The sequence below is a fragment of the Hemitrygon akajei genome, chromosome 7 (genome assembly GCF_048418815.1).
Source record: "Hemitrygon akajei chromosome 7, sHemAka1.3, whole genome shotgun sequence".
Lineage (NCBI taxonomy): Eukaryota > Metazoa > Chordata > Chondrichthyes > Myliobatiformes > Dasyatidae > Hemitrygon > Hemitrygon akajei.
In genome coordinates, this window is record NC_133130.1 from 174,317,524 (window position 1) to 174,341,171 (window position 23,648).

The following is a 23,648-nucleotide window of genomic DNA, read 5'->3' on the forward strand; positions in this document are numbered from 1 at the left end:
TGTAGCTGCAATGTTACGTCCCTGGGGCAATAAAAGAACCCTGTTCCATCTTTATTCGTTCGCTTAGTTCAGAAACAGATTTTCTGGGTTGCATTCAAAGTCAGGTCTTGTTCAGTTTTGTTCCATTTTGCCTTCCATCCTGCTTATTCTTATTCTAATCTTTATTCTTCTTATTCTAATTCTTATTATCTACACTTCTTATTCTAATTGGTAGTTTTGTTACCGTGTACTGCAATGTTCTGCTGCCGCAAAACACCAGATTTCACCACATTTGTCAGTGATATTCAATTGATTCTGATACACACTCTGACACCGATTCTGTCCTGAGGTCTCTGCTGTTGATTGCTCCAGATACTGCAAGCACTTCCAGGATCTTCACATAAAATCTTTATTGATCGATTTAGGTAGTGCAGAATAGGCCCTTCCTGCCTTTCAAGCCACACACCCAAAAATCCTCTGATTGAATCCTAGCCTAATCGTGGGACAATTTGCAACGATCAATTAATCTTCTAACCGGTATGTCTTTGCTCTGTGGAAGGAAACCTGAGTACCCGGAGGAAACCCACGCGGCCGCAGGGAGCATGTACAAACTCCTTACAGGCAGCAGCAGGAATTGAACCCAGGTCGCCTGCACTGTAAAGCATTGTACAAACTACAATGCTACTGTGCTCTGGACTTCCAACATCTACAGCATCCTGAGCAGCTGCATCACTGCCTGGTTCGGAAATTGCACCGTCTCGGATCGCAAGACCCTGCAACGGATCGTGAGGTCGGCTGAGAAGATCATCGGGGTTTCTCTTCCCGCCATCACGGACATTTACACTACATGCTGCATCCGCAAAGGAAACGGCATTATGAAGGACCCCATGCACCCCTTATACAAACTCTTCTCCCTCCTGCCGTCTGGGAAAAGGCACCAAAGCATTCGGGCTCTCACGACCAGACTATGTAACAGTTTCTTCCCCCAAGCTATCAGACTCCTCAATACCCAGAGCCTGAACTGACACCTTACTGCCCTATTGTCCTGTTCATTATTTATTGTAATGCCTGCACTGTTTTGTGCACTTTATGCAGTCCTGGGTAGGTCTGTAGTCTAGTGTAGCTTTTTTTTCTGTGTTGTTTTTTTACGTAGTTCAGTCTAGTTTTTGTACTGTGTCATGTAACACCATGGTCCTGAAAAACGTTGTCTCATTTTTACTGTGCACTGTACCAGCAGTTATGGTGGAAATGACAATAAAAGTGACTTGACTTGACTTTAACTTGAATCTCTTGTATTCAGGATCTAAGTTGCATGGGTTTATGGTGAGAGGGGAGGGATTTAAAGGGAATTTGAGGGGTAGCTTTTTCACCCTGAGTGTTTTTGAAATGAGGCGGCTGAGGCAGGTACATTAACAATATTTCAAAGATACTTGGACGGGTACATGAATAGGTGAGTTTTAGTGGGATAGGTGAGTGTTAGCTTAGATGGAAATCTTAGTTGGAATGGGCCATGGAATGGTCTAGGAATAGTCTGTGACTCTGAATCATGCAGATTGGTAAGTTAATTAACCACTGTAAATACCCTTGTGTGCAGGTGAGTGAAAATTAATGGAGGAATGTGATTTGTCCATCAGCCAGCAGCAATGCAATGGGCTGAATGGCTTTATTATCATAAGGAAATATGGAAGTAAGAATGTTAGCTGGATTGGGAATCAAGATGAGGCCCACCTGAGTGGACCCAAACCGAACATGGCTGGACTCTCTCGTTTTTGTGTTTTATATTCTATTTTTTTATCACTTGTTTTGCGATTTGTTCACTTTAGTGTGTGGGGGGAGGGGGTCTTTGATGTTGTCTTTGCTTCGTGGCAATCTGTGAGAAGATGAGTCTCAGGGTTGTATACCGCATACGTACTTTGATAATAAATGTACTTTGAATCTTTGAACCTTTCACCATTACTGAGGGCATTGCTTCAGGTGTACATACCCTCTGGCAAGGAAGGGCTGGTCAGTTGGCGAGGATGGACTGATGTATGAGAACTGCCTTCCTCTGTCCTGCCCCACAGTATTTGACTTCGTGTTTTCATGTCAACATTGGCATTTTTTTCAAATTGGCTTGTGATGGAAAGTGAGTTTTCATTATTATCTTTGCACTGGCTGTGTTTCACGCATATTGTTGGCAATACTGTTCATGAATAGCTGACAGTTTCAAGTTTATTTGTCCATAGGAGACTAATGAAATACAGAGAGTCTTCTGACGTTGCTCCAGAGGACGGGTTTCCTGGCCAAAGTCAGCAGACATGCTGTCAGAAGCAATTCCATTTAGAGCCCTTACATGCTAAATAGCACCATCATCACCGGTATAAAGCAATGCATCACACACTCTCTGAAGATAATAGTTGCTTTTTGTTATACTTTTGGGAATTATTGACCTTTTTGCTCTTAATGTCTTGTTTTGTGCTGTTTGTATGATTTGTATTCTGGGTGAACCTACGTGCCTGTGATCCTGTTGCAAGCAGCTTCCTCATTGCACCTCTCCCTCACTGTTGAGGTTGAGAGCTTTGAGTCCTACACATGAGCATCACCAATAGCCTGTCCTGGTCAAACCTTCATAGCCAAGAAATCTCACTAATGCCTCTGCTTCCTCAGAAAGAAATTCAGCACATCCCCATCGATTTTTACCAGTTTTTCTCGCTGCACCGAAGAAAGTGTTCTGTCTAGACAATAGCAGTTTGGTTTGGCAACTGTTCTGCACGTTACCACAGAGAGTTGTGGACAAAGTTCAGCTCATCGTTCTCTATCCTCCCCTCTCCCATCTGCCCAAAAGCAAGTGCCACCAGGCTCAAGGACAATTTCTGGAGACAATCCCACTGTTATCAAAGCCTTGTATGATCAGATGGACTCTTGACCTCACAATCTTGCATTTGTTATGATCTTACACTTCATCGTTTACCTGCCGTACACATTTTCAGAAGCCTTTATGCTTTATTCTGCATTGTTATTGCTTTATCTTATTCCAGCTGAATGCACGGTGTAATGAGTTGATCTGTATGAATAGCATGCCAGACAAACTTTTTACTGTATTTTAGTAAATGGTAAAAATATTAAACTAATATCAGTGCACCATACTTGTGCATGTGATGATACATTTGACTTGGAGACAAAAGAGATTGCAGATGCCGGAATTTGGAGCAACATGTGAAGTGCTCAAAAAACTCAGCCGGTCAAACAGCATCTATGGTGGGGAACATTCAGCTGAGGTTTCATGTTGAGTTCTTTCATTTGGTCCTGATAAAGCTCAAAACATTGACTGTCCATTCTCCTTCACAGACGCTGCCTGACACAGTCATAGAAAACTACAGTACAGAAACAGGCCCTTTGGCCCATCCAGTCCTTGCCAAACCATTTAAACTGCCTGGTCCCATCAACCTGCACTCAAACCATAACCCTTCATGCCCCTCTCATCCATGTACCTATCGAAACTTCTCTTAAATATTGAAATCAAGATTGCATTCGCCACCTGTGCTGGCAGCTTGTTCCACACTCTCATTGCCCTCTGAGTGAAGAAGTTCCCTCTCATGTTCCCCTTAAACTTTTCACCTTTCATCCTTAACACCTGATCTCTAGTTGTAGTCCCACACAACTTCAGTGGAAAAAGCCTGCTTTGCATTGACCCTGTCAATGTCCCTCATAATTTTGTGTATATCTATTAAATCCCACCGCAATCTTCTATGTTCTAAGGAATAAAGTTAAAACCTATTCAACCTTTCCTTGCAATTGAGGTTCTCCAGTCTTGGCAACATCCTTGTAAATTTTCCCTGCACTCTTTCAATCTTATTGACATCCTTCATTTAGGTAGGTGACCAAAACTGTACATAATACCTCATTCTTTTTTTTTCAAATCTTTTTATTATTATTATTATTCAAAAATACACGGGTACATCGAAGTAACAACACCTACAATGCCTCAAAAAAATTTATCTTAAAGAATTGAAAATTTTTGTGAATTTAAAAAAAAACCCTACTAAGCAAGAAAAGTGAGAAAAAAGAAGAACCCATTGAGGGCACAACCCCGGAGCCAGGCGTCATACAGAAAGCTTCTAACAATAAACATCAAACCACCAACAAGAAGAAAAAATATATCAAAACAAAATTTACACTTAGATCGTGGAGGAAATCTATCAGTTAACTGAAATGATAGTAACGAGCAAATGAGCCCCATCTCTTCTCAAAATCAAATAAAGGTTCAAAGGTTGGACTTCTAATTTTCTCCAAACTGAGACACAGCATCACTTGAGAGAACTATTGTGGCAAAGTAGGAGCTGATATATCCTTCCAATTCAACAGAATGGCCCTCCTAGCTATCAATGTAACAAATGCAATAACGTGTTGGTCAGACAGAGAAATACCATGAATATTTTGAGGAATTATTCCAAAAAGCACAGTCAATTTATTAGGTTGTAAATTGATTCTAATTGCTTTAGAAATTGTCGAAAAGACTGACTTCCAGAACGGTTTTAATATAGAACATGACCAGAACATATGTGTCAGTGTGGCTATCTCAGTTTTACCTCTATCACAATACTTGTCAACACTGGGGAATATTTTAGAAAGTCTCTCTTTCGTCCAATAGTAACGATGTACAATTTTAAATTGAATCAGTGAATGACTAGCACAGACTGAGGAAGAGTTAACCAACTTAAGAATCCGCATCCAATCCTCCCATATAAAAGTCAAATTGAGTTCTTTCTCCCAATCCTGTTTAATCTTAAGTAAAGGGCGCTTATCCCATTGTAATAATAAATTATAAATTCTTCCAATAGAACTTTTCATCAAGGGGTTCATATTCATAATAGTATCTAACAAGTCAGCCTCCAATATATAAGGAAAATTACTTAAATACTTCAAATTAGGCTTCACCAACATCTTATACAACTTAAAAATAATATCCCATCTCCTGTACTCAGTACTTTGATCTAGGAAGGCCAATGTGCCAAAAGTTTTCTTTACGACCTATCTACCAGTGACGCCACTTTCAATGAATTAGGAGCTGGTATTATGGACATTCTGAGTTCCTCCAGCGCATTGCAATAACTTTGACTTCACTTGACTCCATGTAAGTGAATTTTATAAGAAAGGTGATCAAACGGATGAGTTGAAGTTGTATTTAAGTCTTCTTCCTTGTTTCCTACAGGCCAGCAGCAGCTCCGACTCTCTCGATGGGCAGTATTCAGACTATGCTATGAAAAGTTATGATGCGGTTGTATTTGACGTACTTAAAGTGACCCCCGAAGAGTTTGCGGTAAGTAAAGTTATGTGGTGTGATATCCCAGTTCTGTACGGCCTGAGCCGGCATTTTAGAATTTTATTGTTCAGCAGCATGTATTTCTTGGTCCCCTAGCCAGATATGAAATCAGTTCAAAAGCTGTGATATTGAATAGAAATATGAGGATTGAAATACTACCGGAAAGTAACTTGTCATCCAGGGAAAATATTATACTGAATGCAGTAAAATGTTCAGCACAGACTAGATGGGCTGAAGGGCCTGTTTCTGTGTAGTTCTTTATGACTCTATATGATACTCTAAATCAGGGGTTCCCAACCTTTTCTGTGCCATGAACCGAGGGGTCTGTGGACCCCAGGTTGGGAACTCCAGCTCTAGGTGGTACTCTGTGTTTTGTTACTTGAGTGTAATGGCAAAGATTGATCCAAAATCAAAGCAAAACAATTGCCACCAGCCTGCGACCCCAGATGGAGTTCTTATACTTGCGTGGCATGCCCACGGCTCCAATGATTGTGCAGACGAGTCGAATTCCTTATTTTGGTCCTTTATTAGCAATTAGCAATCATACCTTTAAGCATTATTGAGCGTTATCTCAGCAGTCAGCAGTTATCTCTGCGGTCCCAAGCTAGAAATTGCCCCGAAGTAAGCATGGATGCGTAACTTATTCCCTTCGCTCCTACCTGATGTGACTAGTACAGTGATGCACAATAATAAATGCGCAGGACATACGCTGAGCAAAGATGGAGAGCAAAGTATTTATATGCCATTATCTTTATAACCTGGGCAATCATAAGAATTGAAATTGGACCCTAAGTATGGACTATAAGCATCAAGAAAGACCAGGTAAGTGCTGGGCAAAGTTTGCAAGGGATCGCACACTCATGGTTGGTTATGATCTTGTGTTTACTGTCCTCAATGCAGGTGGAAACTGAATGAATCATCTCTTTCCAATCAAAATAAGACAGATATTTATGGGGAAAGTAATTTGCAATTATGGGGGATAGGGGTGATGCGGATGATAGGGAATGGTTGTGATAGGATTGGCCTACAAAAGGCTTGGTGGCCTGAATGCCCTGTCTTCTGTGCTGGAATGATTTTAGACTTGAGAGCTGATCTTTTTCCCCCGAACACACATTCTTGAATAAAAACACAAAATGCTGGCAGAACTCAGCAGGCCAGATAGCATCTATGGGAGGAGGTAGTGACGACGTTTCGGGCCAAAACCCTTCATCAGGTTTCGGCCCGAAACGTCGTCACTACCTCCTCCCGTAGATGCTGTCTGGCCTGCTGACTTCTGCCAGCATTTTGTGTTTTTATTTATTTCCAGCATCTGCAGATTCACTCGTGTTGCCTACACATTCTTGAAGTAGGTTCTCAATGGAGCACCCAACTCCAACCGATGTGTGCCCTTCAAAAATGGCAAATTGTGTGGAACAACTGGAGATTTTCCAATCTGTACTCCAGGCAGAAGGAGCCTGAAGATTGCAAACGGTCACTGGAATAATTGGATTGAAATAACATTTAATAAATGTAGTTGTTTCAAAAAAGTTGTTTAGTGAATCTTCGCTCAATGAAATGTGGATTCTTTCCTACAATTCTGCAGTGATTGCAAATATTTGTAACTAGAACTGCTCTTAAGTCTGTCTTAGACACAAATTTGGTATCAGGTCTGAAAATCTACTGAAGGTGGAATGTTTCTGGATATTGTGCCTGGAGCAAAAAAAATACAGAAATTTTAACTAAATTGGTCATTTTCTTTCATGTTGCAGAGCCAGATTACTTTAATGGATGTCCCAGTATTTAAAGCAATCCAACCTGAGGTAAGATGAAAGTTTATATAGGAGATTGATTTTTGGAAGGTGGAAATCAGGGGTTGACATTGACATTTTAATTGTGAATTAAATTTCCGTATTGATTGGAATAATTTCACTTTTGCATTCGTTTCATGACTGTTATTCATAGAGGTAAGTTCCAAGAAATTTATTTCGAGGAGATATTTAAAAATATATATCAAAATAAAGACCCACTGTAATCTTGGGATGGATTTCAATGGTCATAGTTTGAATAATTTCTTCTGCTCTATTGTTATACGTTCCTATGTATAATAATGTAAACTTGATGAGGTCAAACATCAAGTCTGAAGTGAGACAGATATTCGGCCTGGGTAGCCTCCAGCCTGATGGCATGAACATCAATTTCAATAACATTCAGTAATTTCTCTGCCCTCCCTCCTCTCTTTTTCCATTTCACATTCCAGTTACCCTCTTACCCCTTCTGTTCTCCTCAGCTGCTCATCACCTCCCCCTGATACCCCCCTTCCCCCTTCTTCCATGGTCCACTCTCCTCTCCTATTACATAAGCTTCTTCTTCAGCCCTTTACCTCTTCCACATATCATCTTCCAGCTTTTTTACCACACTCCCACTCACCCACCTTCCCCCCTCACCTGAGATCACATCATCTGCCATCATGTACTCCTTCCCACACCATTTTATTCTGGCTTCTGACTCCTGTGAGGGCGGCAGAGGGCAGAAGTAAGTGTTGTTGCTATTACTAAGGAGAAAGTGTTTAGGAAGCTGAAAGATCTGAAGGTAGATAAGTCACCTGAACCAGATAGACTGCACCCCAGGGTTCTGAAAGAGGCAGCTGAAGAGACTGCGGAGGCATTAGTAATGATCTTTCAAGAATCACTAGGTTCAGGAATAGTTTTGAAGTACTAGTAAACAGGAAATGTATCTCCACTCTTTTAGAGGGGAAGGAGGCAGAAGAAGGGACAGTGTAGGTCAGTTAGTCTGACTTCAGTGGTTGGAAAGATGGTGGAGTCCATTATTTAGGATGAAATTCAGGACACTTGGAGGTGCATGATAAAATATGCCAAAGTCAGCATGGTTTCTTTCAGAGGAAAGTTACCTGACGAATCCGTTGTGATTCTTTGAGGAAGTAACTGACAGGATAGACAAAGGAGTGTTAGTGGATGTTGTTTACTTGGATTTCCAGAAGGACTTTGACAAGGTGCCACACATGCTTAGCAAGATAAGAGCTCATGGTATTACAGGAAAGATACTAGCATGGGAGAGTGGACAAAGAAGTAGCAGATGGAATATAGAGAACTGGATGGTCATGCACTTTGATAGAAGGAATAAAGGCATAGTCTATTTTCTAAATGGAAAGAAAATTCAAAAATCTGAGGTGCAAAGGGGCTGTGTAGGATTTCATAAAGGTTAATTTGCAGTTTGAGTCAGTGGTAAGGAAGGCAAATGCAACATTAGCGTTTATTTCGACGGTTCGAGGATATAAGAGCAAGGATGTGATTTTGAGGCTTTATAAAGCATCGGGCAGAATGCACTTGGAGTATTGTGAGTAGTTTTGGGACCCTTAGACGTGCTGGGATTGGAGAGAATCCGGAGGGGCTTCAAGAGAATGATACTGGGAATGAAAGGGTTATGTATGAGGAGCATTTGATGGCTCTGCTCCTGTACTCACTGGAATTTGGAAGTATAAGGGGGGGCGGGGATCACATTGAAACCTGTCGAGTACTGAAAGACCTAGAGAGAGTGGATAGGGAAGGATATATTCTATAGTGGGTGAGTTTAGGACCAGAGGGCACAGTCTCAGATTAGTAGGGAATCCGTTTAGAACACAGATGAGGGGGAATTTCTTTCGTAAGAGGGTGGTGAATCTGTGGAATTAATTGCCGCAGGTGGCTGTACAGGCCAAGTTATTGGTTGTATTTAAGATGAAGGTTCAGAATTAATTTTGATCTTCATAGCATCAAAGGATGTATTGTTTCATTTGATTAGTCACTTTTCAAATGCACCATTGACCCTTTGGGCAACACTAACAATCTTGTCCATCCAATGGAATTTGGTTCAATGTGAGATATTTGAAAAAAGTGGAATTTGCTAATTGTCCATCTGTGGAATTTGTTTCAAAATGTAAACAACTTTTCATTAAACAGAAATGATTGCAGAGTTGTGTCCCTGTTAGAGAAGCAAGATTAGTTTTGGATGGTAGTGAGCACATCAAGGCTGAATGTGACACTTTACAATCTGCTTTTTAATACCAATGCTCTTCCAATCGTGTTTATTCATTGTACGGGGTCTTTCCACCATTAGGAGCCACATCGTCAACTGAAGAGGTCCAAAGCTCAAGAGTTGATGCTCTCAACTGCAATGCCTCTTTGATACCCTAAACTACAATGGCGGTGGGGGTGGGGGGGAAGGGTTGGTGGAAAGCACAGTAGCACCAATAGGGTTTGATTCCTGCCGCTGTCTGTGAGGAGTTTGTATGTTCTCCCCATAACTGCATGTGTTCCTCTGGATGCTCAGATTTCCTCTCACGTTCCGAGGATGTTTGGTGTTCTGCGTTATTGAGTTGTGGGCATGCTGTGTTGGCATCAGAAGTGTGGTGATACTTGCAGGCTGCCCAGCGCAATTCTCGCTGATTTGATTTGGCACAGCCAATGCATTTTACTGTCTGTTTCAACGTGCATGTGACAAACAAAGCTAATCTCTTCTTTCCTCTTTAGATGTTATTTTGAACCTAACCCTTTTGTCCAAGCTTCTGATCACCTGTTCTAATAAGTCCTTATGCTGAGCAGCATCTGTCTTTATTCAGCAATGGTCCTATAAAGCAGCCATTTTCAACGGGGGTCATTTGGCCACCTTGGGGGCCCCGGCACATTTGAAGGGCACCACTGACTGAAAACTGTGAGAAGTTATCTCAGATATCAGAAACCTAGATATCTTTCAGAAACTTAATTGGTTAAACAAGACCTTACAGGGCAATAACAGTAACCTCGTAGGTTGTAAGGAAGCCATTGTTTCTTTCATTAAGAAACTCGAAGTCTATTGCCACAATATGGGACGTCGGGAATTTTTACAATTTCCAAACCTGAAGATGATCGCAGAGGCACTGAAGGACGATGACCTTACTGTTTATGTGAAACATCTCAAGCAGATACACGAGGATATACAAGAAAGATTTAATGACCTGTTAAACCTTGGTATCCCGGATTGGATTTTGAATCCATTTGAAGTACAACCCACCCAAGTTGAGGCAGAAACTCAGAAGAGTTTGATTGATCTTCAGAGTGATATAACGGGACGTCGTCAGTTCAGTCAGTTTCAAAAAGATTTCTGGATCAAGAGTGATCTGCCAAATAAATTTACAACACTGTGGGAAAAAGCCCAAAGATTTTTTATTAACTTTCCCTCAACATATTTGGTTGAGAGCGGATTCTGCGAGGTAGTTTCCTTGACAAAATCGAGGAACAGAATTGATATCACAACAAGAGGCGACCTCTGACTGTCATTGTCTAATTTGGAGCCCGATATCATGAAACTTGCAGAAAAGCACCAAGCTCAAGGATCGCATTAGGCCCGATAGACGTTTAATTTCATACAGTCTTTTTTTAAAGTTTTGTCCAGTATGTTGGAATGTTCCTGTTTTCTCGGTGTTCAATGATAAATGATTTTCTGTCTATCTGTTCGTGTTGTATCCCTGTTTAAAAGGGGGGCCCTGGAATCTGAGGAGAGCTCCTAAGGGGACCGTGGCCAAAAAACGGTTGAGAATCACTGCTATAAAGCACTTAGGGGCATTTGCACATTTAAGGAGTTGTCTTACTGTATGCTTCTGATGATAATGCCAAGAGACGTGACTGAATTTCTCACCCTCTTCAGTAATCCTTAAACTTCCATGTCACTGTGTTCAACTCTGTCTCTAGAATTCCATGGAATGAGTTTCTGAGGCAGTGTGGAAAGTGACCATGTGTCTATTACAGAATTATTAGCTCCATCAATTGTGGGTCAGTTTTAAGGCAAGTGGAAAGCATTCCTGAAATGCCTTCCCTGTTGAAAGGCCCAGATAGATTGGATGTGGAGAGGATGTTTTGTATAATGGCGGAGTCTAGGACAAGAGGACACAGTCTCAGAATATAAGAATGCCCCTTTAGAAAAGAGATGAGAAGGAATTTCTTTAACCAAAGGTTGGTGGAACTGTGGAATTCATTGCCACAAACAGTTGTGGTGGCCAAGTCATTGGGTATATTTAAAACAGACGTAGATAGGTTTTTGATTAGTGAGGGCATCAGAGGTTACGGGGAGAAGTCAGGAGAATGAAGAAAGCTGAAACAATCCTAATTTTAAATCCAGATGTATAAAATAGAGTAGCAAAGAATTCTGTTAAACATTTAAATGTGTAGAAAAATTAGTCCCCAGAGTAGTGAACCTCATGATAAGATAGAAGGATCAACATTGATCAATGCTGATGTTTATTATTGGATTTTCTTCCCTCAAACTATTCTCTAAATCTCCAAGATGCTTAATTTAACTTGATCTTTGACAATCTGTCTCCTTGTAACCCAGCACAAGACACTCTTCATCAGACCTCCTGTGAGACACTTATGGACATTTCCCTCGTTTGGGTGTTGCTGATTGTTTTCAGGATTGCTGCTAAGTTAGTGATGCCAGTTGGTGAACTCCCAGCATTATCACTTACTTGATGGGAATATCTTCACCAGAATTGAGCTATTTAACAAGATGGGCCATTGTAATTTTCTCATTGAAGAAAAATAGTTTTTGTCATTTATTACTTTATCTAGAGATACAGCATGGTTACAGGGCCTTCTGGCCCAACGAGCTCGCATCACCCAATTAATCTACTAACCTGTATGTCTTTGGAATGTGGGAGGAAACCCACGCGGTTACTGGGAAAACATTACCTCCTTATAGACAGCGACAGGAGCTGATCCCGGGTCACTGCACTGTCATAGTTCAAATAGTTCAAGTTTAATTGTCACTCAACCATACATGAATACCCACGAATACAGCCAAACGATAGAGCGTTACTCCAGGGCCAAGGTGCAACACACAGGACCAACAGTCACACACAGCACAAAGCACATATAGCACTTACACAAATACAGTCACACAAAAAAAAATACAGTCCAAACCCTGAGTCCATGAATGTTGCAGAAATCAGCAGTCTTCTGCTGAGCGAACACTAGGGGGCAGCACCAACTCCACACAAAAGCTGCCTCTGCTGGAGCACACTGACTCTGTCTGTCCTTCCTGGGAGGCTGGAAGTGGGCGACTGTGACCTGAGGCCTAGTCCTTGCTACAACCAAGGCAATACTGCCCCTGCTCTCCACCAATAAACCAGTGATTCGGACTTGTGGCATTCCACATTAACAATAGGGTCTTGCAATCACAAGAAAAGCGACTGAGACGATCACACTGTGTTAGACTGCACACTTCCTTATGTACAGATGCCTTCATTGCCTGGCTGACGTAGGCAGCAGCACAATTCAGTTTCTCTGCTCCACGAGTGACTCGCTAATGGGGTAGTGCAATTGTGAAGAAACCACAGAAGTGCCTTGATGCACCATCAATAACTCTCTGAGACATGAGGCGAGATATCGGCTTTTATTGACTGGAAGAAAGAACAAGCAGCAACTGACCACCATGCTACATCCTGGAGACTGAGAGGCAGGGCTCAGGCCCCAATCGCCTTTATACCGGGGTCTGTGGGAGGAGCCACAGTCCGTGGGAGGAGCCACAGGAGCAGTCAGCGAGGGGGGGGGGGCGTGTCCAGACAGGTATATGTCGTTCACCACATGCCTTTAATTCCTTAGGAGTCTGTGGAGATTCAGCATGACATCGGATACTTCAACAAATTCCTATAGATGTGTAGTGGACAGTATATTGACAGGTTGAATCACGGCCTGGTATGGAAACACCAACGCCTTTGAATGGAAAATCCTGAAAAGTTAGTGGATTTGGACCGATACATATTATGTAAAGCCCTCCCAACCATTGAGCACATCTACGTGAAACACTGTCGTAGGAAAGCAGCATCCATCATCAGAGATCCCCACCACCCAGGTCATGTTCTCTTCTCACTGCTGACATCAGATAGAAGGCACAAGAGCCTCAGGACTCACACCACCAGCTTCAAGAATAGTTACGACCCCCCCCCCTCCAACCATCGGGCTCTTGAATAAAAGGGGAGAACTATGCTCACTTGCCCATCCATTGCGATATTCCCACAACCAATGATCTCACTTTAAAGACTCTTTATCTCATTATCTCATGTTTTTGTTATTTATTGCTATTTATTTATGTTTGCATTTGCACAGTTTCTTGTCTTCTGCACTCTGGTTGATCTTTCCTTAATCCCATTATAGCTACTATTCTATAGATTTGCTGAGTATGCCCACAGGGAAATGAATCTAAAATCACGAGGGGGAGAAAAAGTAAAATTAAATCAATTCTTGCAGTGTTGCAGATTTCAGGTTGGAGTCTGTGATGGATTGAAATAGTCAATTGCAATCAGTAAGCTGTGAGCAATTACACCAGTTGTAATGTTGATGGTAGTTTGAGGGACAGAGGAGGCTCTTTTCCACGTGTCAGGAAGTGAAGGATGCAAACCTTCAACAGTTTAACTTTTAACTACTTGGTTAACTGGTTTAAATGTGGTAACCACTGAAATGATCTTGCACTTACTCCCTATCTATAGCAAATGAATGCAATTGTCCAGTGTTAGAATTGGAATCAGGTTTAATATCGATGGCATATGTTATGAAATCTGTTGATCTGCAGCAGAAGTACATTGCAATACATAATACAAATCCTGTCAATTGCAATAAGAAATATATGCTATGCATGTATATGAAATTAAATAAGTAATGCAAAAAGAAAAAATATAGGGTAGTGTACATTCTGCCAGCCACACACCAGATTTTACAACAATACCCTGGAAGTGCTGGCAATTTTGATAGCAGAGAGACCTCGGGACAGAATCAGAGTCAGATTTAATATCAGAATCAATTTAATATCACCAACAAATGTGGTGAGATCTGTTGTTTTGCAGCAGCAGAACATTGCAATGCATAGTCATAAAAACAGAAATTAGAATAAGTATATATAAAAATAAATTAATTAAGTAGTGCAAAAAGAGAGGGGGAAAAGTACTGGATTCATGGACCATTCAGAAATTTGACGGCACAGGGGATGAAGCTGTTTCTAAAATGTTGAGTGTGTGTCTCCAGGCTCCTGTCCCTCCTCCCTGATGGTAGCAATAAAAAGAGGGCATGTCCTGGGTGATGGGGGTCCTTTGTGATGGATTCACCTTTTGGATGATGTCCTCAAATATGAAAATGTGTTTCCTGATGAAATGAAAGGAGTTATAGAATCACATCATTCTTAGTTGTTCCATAATTCAACTGATTTGATTTTAACAATGCTTTATTTGGCAGTTTACAAAGCTGAAAAAAAATTCAAGTAGTAATTGCTCTGGAAGTTTACATACAAGAAATTCTTGTGATATTAAAGAATCATTTTGTCTTTGAAACAAAAATTAATGTTTAATGCATTGAGCAATTAGAGATGGGCCAAGGATTCTGCAGCTTATGTTCTCAGTATTATATATTCACTTCTTATTATTTATATGCACAGACTGTCTTCTTTTGCCCACTGTTTCCTTGCCAGCATTTGTGTCTAGTTTTTCATTGATTCAGTTGTATCGACAATGAATACCTGCTAGAAAATGAAAAAGGTGACATATACGTCCTTTGATAATAAATCTTTCTTTAAAGCTTGAACTTCAAGGAAGCGTAATAAAAACTCTTTGCCTGTGAGGTTTACATTTCAGGCTACCAGCCATATCCCTTTCTGTACAAAATGGGTATTGATTGTGGTATGATGGATGCCGGGAGTGGTGTTCCGACAGAGTTTATAGAGTGGTGGCTTTTGTTTTCCGCTTGAGTTTATATTTGATGACTAAATCCGGTGTGGTATGGCTGCATTTGCCACAGTAGTGTAGCCCTTAGCGCATTCCAGAATTCAGAGCTCAATTCCGGTACAATTGCATATGGAATCTCTACGTTCTCCCTGTGGAATGCGTGGGTTTACCCCTGGGTGTTCCGGTTTCCTCCCGCAGGCCAAAGGTAGGTTATTTGGGCATTGTAAATTCTCCCGTGGTTAGGTTAGGGTTAATCGGGGTTGTGGGGGGCTGCTGCGGTGGCGTGGATCGAAGGGCAGGAAGGGTTTATCCACTCTGTTCTGTATCACTAAAATAAAGATGATTAATCAGAGCTTGTAAGTTAATTTCAGTTGGCTGCGTTTCATTAGCACAGCGTGAAGTTCCAGGTTACCACGGATCATTTAAATAATTGAAACAGTTTTACAGACCATGATGCAATTACTGATATTTTTTCACTAACCAGGCCAATAGTTTCGATATTTCAGAAAGTTTACGATTTTGGTGGTTGCACAGATTATTGGTAATTAGTTTCAGTGATTTCTTTGGTGATTTTACCTGATTTCCTACCCGAAGCATTCTTTTTGGCATTAGATGGGAAGCCAGTTGGCATCTGCTGAGGATTTTCTGTGCAAAGTCCAGCTGTGTTCACTCAGTTACATTCGATGGCATGAAGAGTAAAAGTAGGCTCCTTAACTCCTTTCCACATTCAGTAGCAACATGGTCACCTTGTCCCTCAGTGCTGACCCGAGCTAGGGTGCCTGAGACTTTTGCACTGTACTATATTTGTCAACATAGAGTAGAGAGTGAGTTTATAAATCTGGATGTTGGGAATGATGAGGGTGGATCACCATGGGAGGGGTGTGGGATAGGTGGCAGAGAAGGAATGCATGAGTGGGGGTGGCGTGGGTGCAGAAACACCCAGCCTCGAGACACCAGACAAAGTCATTTGATTCCAAACAACTGGTTTACTGATCATTACAGAATGTCTCTCTGGTGATTCCTGCTCCCTCCCCTCTCCCTTCCCCTTTTCCCAACCATGACTCCCCTCTCCCTGCCCCCTTCCTACTCTCAGTCCACAATAGATCCGTATTAGAATAACGTTTATCATCACGCACATATGTCATGAAATTTGTATTTTTTTTTGCAACCGCAGTACAGTGCAATACATGAAATTACTATAGTATTTTTGAGGATGTGACTAAACACATTGATGAAGGTAGGGCAGTAGATGTAGTGTATGTGGATTTCAGCAAGGCATATGATAAGGTATCCCATGCAAGGCTTATTGAGAAAGTCAGGAGGCATGGGATCCAAGGGGACATTGCTTTGTGGGTCCAGAACTGGCTTGCCCACAGAAGGCAAAGAGTGGTTTATAGATGGGTCATATTCTGCATGGAGGTCGGTCACCAGTGGAGTGCCTCAGGGATCTATTCTGGTACCCTTACTCTTCGTGATTTTTATAAGTGACTTGGTTGAAGAAGTGGAGGGATGGGTTAGTAAGTTTGCTGATGACACAAAGGTTGGAGGTGTTGTGGATAGCGTGGAGGGCTGTCGGAGGTTACAACAGGACATTGATAAGATGCGAAACTGGGCTGAGAAGTGGCAGATGGAGTTCAACCCAGAAAAGTGTGAAGTGGTTCATTTTGGTAGGTCAAATATGTTGACAGAATATAGTATTAATGGTAAGACTCTTGGCAGTGTGGAGGATCAGAGGGACCTTGGGTTTCGAGTCCATAGGACACTCAAAGCAGCTGCACAGGTTGATTCTGTGGTTAAGAAGGCGTATGGTGTATTGGCCTTCATCAATCGTAGAATTGAATTTAGGGGATGAGGGGTAATGTTGCAGCTATATAGGACCCTGGTCAGACCCCACTTGGAGTACTGTGCTCAGTTCTGGTCGCCTCACTACAGGAAGGATGTGGAAACCTTAGAAAGGGTGCAGAGGAGCATGCCTTATGAGAATAGGTTAAGTGAACTTGGCCTTTTCTCTTTGGAGCGGCGGAGGATGGGTGCTGACCTGGTAGAGGTGTACAAGATGGTGAGAGGCATTGATCAAGTGGATAGTCAGAGGCTTTTTCCCGGGGCTGAAATGGTTGCCACAAAGGACACAGGGTTTAAGGTGCTGGGGAGTAGGTACAGAGGAGATGTCAGGAGTAAGTTTTTTTACTTAGAGAATGGTGAGTGCGTGGAATGGGCTGCCGGCAACGGAGGTGGAGGCGGGATACAATAGGGTCTTTAAAGAGCCTTTTAGGTAGGTATATGGAGCTTAGTAAAATAGAGGGCGATAGGTAAGCCTAGTAATTTCTGAGGTAGGGACATGTTCAGCACAACTTTGTGGGCCGAAGGGCCTGTATTGCACTGTAGGTTTTCTATGTCTTCTACTGTGCAAACATCTTAGGCACCCTAGTATTTTTTTGTCTATATAACTTTTGCACAGTTACTGCACTTATTTTACATAAGTAACTAAAGGTCAGTTCCTCAGCTGCTGAGGTGGGACATGATCTCATTCAGATAATTTCTCCAAACTTTGGAGTCCTAGTCCAGCAGTTTATTCCCTCTGTTGTATTATTGACCCACTAGAATCTCTTCGAAAAGAACTGCAGCCAGTACAGTGACCTCAGTGCCCCCGAGCTTGTGCAAGATACTATGCAGATGCAAGTTTATTGCTCCTGTCCTGTCTGTTTTCTCCCCTTATTGATGGGTGACCATAAGCACTCTGCGTGAACTGAGTTGTGATTGAAAGAGCAGCTGACATTAGTAATTCCAGTGTTTGCCAACTCCTGAAGTAATTTGTCACTTGAATAAGAAATATCTTTCCATTTTGGTGTCTGTGACCATTGTGATGATTTTCCTTTTTCAATATTTGGACAGAAGGAGAAAGCTTCCTGGCGGCAATGTTATTCTTCCTTCCAAGCTCACCTTTCTTCTCACATTATACTCCATCTGTCCATCTCTTGCCCACGCACTTAACCTATCTAATATCCCTTTGCAGGATCCCTGTGACCTCCTCACTACTGGCTCACCCAACTATTTCTGCACCGAAGGAAAAGTTTCACAGGGACTGTATGCTGCTCTGGTGCACTGTATAATGAGGCTCATGGTGGAAGGTGCAGGAGTCTTGGGTCTTGGGCAAGGTTTGATCAGTGCTGCTTGTAGAGATCCCTTCAGTTCACGTTATATGTATTTGTGGTCTCTGGTTCCCTTTTTTCTCCTTGCTATTTTGTTTGATTTTGATTGGGGCGGACTAGCCCCCTGACCTGTAGTCAATGAACAACACAGCGCTGAATTGAATGGAATTAAACCGAGAATTCCCAGACTATTTTAAGGGCTCTGTAGTTTGACGTTTAGTATTCTGTTATTCGTTCTCTTCGACCATTTGCGCAATTTGTTTTTTTTGGCATGTTGGGTGTTTGACGTTTTTCTTTGAACGGATTCCATAGTGTTTTGCTTCCTGGCTGTCTGTGGGAAGATGAGTCTCAGGGTTGTATACTGCATACATACTTTGATGATAAATGTACTTTGAGTCTTTGAATTTGGAGCGTACTATAGTAAAATGTAGGTGTATTAAACCTAGGTTAGATTGTGAAATAAGTGAATTAATGGCACTGATCGGGTAGTTAGTCCTTTGAGTCATTGAGGTCTACAGTACAGAAACAGGCCCTTCAGCCCATCTAGTCCATGCCAAACCATTACCTCCATCCCCCTCCCATTTAACTTATCCAAATAACTCTTAAATGCTGAAATTGAACCTGCATCCACCACTTCCTCTGGCAGTTCATTCGCACTCTCACCACCCTCTGAGTGATGAGGTTCCCCCTCATGTTTCCTTTAAACATTTTACCTTTCACCCTTAATCCATGATCTCTAGTTCTAGTTTCATTGAACCTCAGTGGAAAAGCCTGCTTGCGTTTACCCTATTTATACCCCTCACAATTTTGTATACCTCTATCTCATCTCCCCTCAATCTTCTACACTCCAGGAAATAAAGTCATAATCTATTCAACCTTTCCTTATAACTCAGGTCTTCAAGCCCTGGCAACATCCATGTAAGTTTTCTCTGCATTTTTACAATCTTATTGATATCTTTCATGTAGATAGGTGAACAGTTGCTACCCTTTCCCCGGGGTAGAAATCTTAGATACTAGGGAGCTCTTCTTTAAGGTGAAGTGGGGAGAGTTTGAAGGAAATTTTGAAGCACAACTTGAAAGTCCTGCTCCCAGTCCAGCGTGGACTGCAACAGGCTGTAGTGTGGCATGAGGCCTGCAGCTTCCTTGTCATCATTCCCAAAGTTTAAAGGAGATTTTAAAATTTGAACGAGTAGGGTTTAAAGGAGATGCATGAGACAATTTTTTTAACATAGTGGTGGGTGCTGTCAGAAGTGGAAACAGCATGGAAGTTGCACTTGAGTCATTTTGAGAGGCGCATGAACATACAAAGAATAGAGAAATCTGGATCATGTGCACACAAATGGGATTAGTTTAAATTAGCATCATGTCCAGCACAGCTATTGTGGGCTGAAGGGCCTGCTCCTGTGCTCTGTGTTTAATAGGGTATCAGCAGATGGGATTTGTATCCCAGTGGGTGAATGAAGATAATGTGGAGTGCGAATCAGTAAACGAGTGGATACGCTCATTAATGCTGGACACAACCCATCAGATGGGATTGTTTTCATACTCTGTGTTCCAAGACCAGATGTAGCCTCTGGAACTGTGGTTCTCAGCCTTATTGAATGAAAGCCCCACATGCTTTCCCTTGGAAACTTACATAAGCCAGCTCCCACCCCGTTAAAACCGAATGATGTCATATCATATGTGAGACTGAATTTTTTTTTTTACCTTGTTCTGGATTCCCAGATGCAATTTGAAAGACACAGTAGATCTTTGTTATTAATTGTTCTTCTAGGACAGGGGTTCCCAACCTGGACCCCTCGGTTAATGGTAGGGGTCCATGGCATAAAAAAGGTTGGGAACCCTTAATCTAGGGGGAAGTGAAACATTTTTCTATCTTTACTGGCTGATCTACGTCCTAATTCTATCTACTCTCTCTCTTGATGCCCTAAACTGGTTGAAGTTTCAGTTTTGTGTGCTACTATTATGCACTTAAGTTATAGGAACAAGATTAGGCCATTCAGTCCATCGAGTTCGCTCCTTGACTCAACCATTGGCAGTTTTTTCTGAACGCCTTTCTTCTGCCTTCTTCCTGTAACCTCCCCCCCCCCAAACAAGAGCCTATCTATTTCTGCCTTAAATACACCCAATGACATGATCCCCACAACTGTCTCTGACAGGGGTTCCCAACCTGGACCCCTCGGTTAATGGTGGGGGCCCATGGCATAAAAAAGGTTGGGAATCTCTGGTCTATGGCAACAAATCTCACAGATTCACCACCCTCTCGCTTGTCTCGGTACTAAAAGGACATCGCTTTATCCTGAGACTGCCCTTGGATTCTTGGCTTTCCTATTAGTGAAAACATCCTCTTGGTGTCAACTCTATCCAGCCCTATTAGTAGAAACATAGAAAACCTACAGCACAATACAGGCCCTTCGGCCCAGAATGCTGTGCCAAACATGTACTTACTTTAGAAATTACCTCGGGTTACCCATAGCCCTCTGTTTTTCTAAGCTCCATGTACCTGTCCATTAGGTTTCAATGAGATCTCCCCTCAACCTTCTAAACCCCACTGAGTATAGAGCTAGAGACAGCAAGCTGTCCTCATAGCTTAACTCTTTTATTCCCAGGATTGTTCTTGTGAACCTGACCTGCTCTGGGCCCTCTCCAGGGCCAGCTCATCTTCCCTAAGACGGCTCACTGTATTCCAAGTACAGTTCATTGTTCAAAAGTTCAAAGTAAATATATATATATGTATGTGTATAAAATATATCTATATATTGATACACACACACACACTGTAGTGTGTGTGTGCACGTGTGACCATATACAACCTTGAGATTCATTTTCTTGTGGGCATACTGAATAATCTATAGAATAATAACCATAACAGAATCAACGAAAAATCACCCAATTGAGGTGCAGAAGACACCAAACTGTGCAAATACAAAATGAAGAAATAATATAAATAAATAAATAAGCAATAAATATTGGGAACATGAGATGAGGAGTCCTTAAAAGTCAGTTCATTGGTTGTGGGAACAGTTCAGCGACGGTGCAAATGAATTTATCTCCCCCTTTTTTGTTTAGGGTTAATGGCTGACTAAAGCTCGGCAGGACATCCTTGCTTTCATCTGCTACTTGTGTTTGCCTTCTCTACTACCGACTCAAACTGCAAGTTAACTTCATGGAATCCTGCACTAGGATTTCCAAGTCCCCTTGCACTCTTGATTTTTGAATTCTCTCCCTATTGGTTGAGTCCGCAACCAATTTATTTTTCCATGTGTTCTTCTATTGCTGTTTATTGTTGCCCTTGGAGTGCTTTCCTCATTTGTATTAGATCATTTACCATGAAGGACCATTTCCAGACTTCTTCCTGGAGCAGCCATGGTCTGTTTTAAGTTATGTCCTTGACAATTCCTTCAAAATTACAAATGCAATAATAATATGAATTTTTAACTATTCTGCACATTGCATACGGGGACGTCAGTTTGGTTTACTAACACTGTCAAATTCATTCAATTGTGTGGGGAGTGCATGGTTGGAAGCTAGGTAATTTTACATGCCCACAGGGTCGGTGTAAGATGAAATCAGCTGTGGAGCATGGATATTTTACACAAATTTCACCTGACTGAAAAATCACTTGAAAACTGCCTTTTAAAAAGCATGTTTGTGATCAAGTCTTGACCAATTGTTTGCATGCTGATCAAAGAGTGAAGCAAAGTGGATTTCAGATTACGGCAACTTGAATTATATGGTCAGCCTGTATTGGTTTGCAACGTGTTCTGACCCCCAGTGTAATAAAAGCAGTCAGAAGCTGGGACAGCAGCTGAATTTTCCACCGTCTGTGAATCAGAGAGTTCAGGGCACAGAGCACGTGAACATTCCAAAATGGAAAGCTCGATCTTGGATTTTGTGCTGAGAAATTAAGGTTAAATTGATGGGAAATTGTGCAATTTATTTTCATGTTCAGTAAAAAGCATCTGGGAAGCAATCGTGTGGGTTCAGAAATGCAAGCTAATTGTTCTTCCCTCTAGTGTGTTACGGCTCATAAACATTGCTGATGTATGACGTTTTTCCTCAGAAATATCATAATTGTATGCAGGACGGTATCGTGGTCATGGGAACCATGGCATACTGGTGTAATGGGTTAAAAGGTTGCCCCCATGATCCTGATTTATACTCACTTGCAGTAAATTTGCTGAACTATATACACAGTAGCCGCTTTATTAGGTACTGTTAGGGCAATTTTTTTTTAGATTTAGGACATATGCATTAAGCAATTAACTTTGGTGACCAGTCTTCACATTTGAAAATGTATTGTGGATTTAATTTGGAGTACAGCTCTGAACAATGGGTTCCTAAGGCTACATCCACACTAGACCGGATAATTTTGAAAACACCGGTTTTGTGTAAAGCCGATAGGTGTCCACACTATGCGTTTTTAAAAATATCTCTGTCTACATTGAAACGGAGATTTCGGTGAATCTCCTCCTACTGCGCATGCGCAGGACACATCTACCAAAAACAAGCGACGTGTTTGGTGTCGAATCTCACCGTAAAAGTGCGCATTTGTGTAGTTACAGACTAGGAAAACTTAAAACGACGGACAGCTGTTGGCTTTCACGCAGGAGAACTTAAAATTAAAAAAAAACAAATACTGGAGCATATGGAGGCAACCGACAGGGAGTTCACGGACAGATTGACCCGGCTGACGACGAACATTGAAAAACTGACTAACTCTGTTGCATTAATAAAGCACCCTGTTAAATGTATAAAACACGTCTGCATCAGTGTTATCTTGTATTTCCATACAATGTTACATTAGGCTGTTACACATCTATTGTCAGAGAAGTACTTGCATAAATAGGTAAACCACCTTCATACGAGCAAGGACAGAATACAGGGCAAAATGAGTATACTTATTTATTCAGTATGTTATGGGTCAAAGTATTTGGTGAGTACATTTCTAACTCTTCTGGCTTCAGTCTCATTGCTGTCTGTTTTGAAGTTGTTAAGTTGCGTTCAAGAAAACAATGAAATAGCGTGCTGCCGTCTGATAGCGTTTTCAGAAGTCTCCGGTTACCCCGTCCACACTGATCTGCCCGAGCAGCATTTTCAAAAATACCCACCCTGGAAAGCGTTTCTGAAAAGCTCCGGTTTCGGGGGACGAAAACGCCATTTTAGTGTGGATGGAGGGTAAAAACGAAGAGAGAAAGCTTCGGTTACGGATTTATCCGGCGTACTGTGGATGTAGCCTAAAAGTTGTGAATCCCACACCAGATGATGCTGATTAAAATTCATTTGGATGTCTGGTGTGGACGCGAATCAGGAGGCGTGAAGGTTGTATGTAGTTTCAAAGAAAGAATTGTCCACACATTGTCCTTTGATCATTGGCCCATAAGATATTGCGCCCCCTGCCCGTTGGGCCAACAGGACCTTTTGACCAAAAGTTCCTCTGTATGATGCCAGCCGTACCTTGTTTTGTTGAAAAACGAAGCTGCTTTGTATCTAACAGTAC

The 23,648-nt window shown here is 41.7% G+C and overlaps 1 protein-coding gene across 5 annotated transcripts in view; it reads left to right on the plus strand.

Moving 5' to 3' along the window:
* Positions 1–23,648, plus strand: part of ralgps1 (Ral GEF with PH domain and SH3 binding motif 1) — a 726,899-nt gene that overhangs the window by 202,656 nt on the left and 500,595 nt on the right. For all 5 annotated transcript variants that reach the window (XM_073052641.1, XM_073052645.1, XM_073052644.1 and 2 more), the window contains 2 exons: positions 5,171–5,278; positions 7,030–7,080. In XM_073052641.1, coding sequence (XP_072908742.1) covers positions 5,171–5,278; positions 7,030–7,080 — 159 coding nt within the window. The remainder of the gene's footprint in view (positions 1–5,170; positions 5,279–7,029; positions 7,081–23,648) is intronic.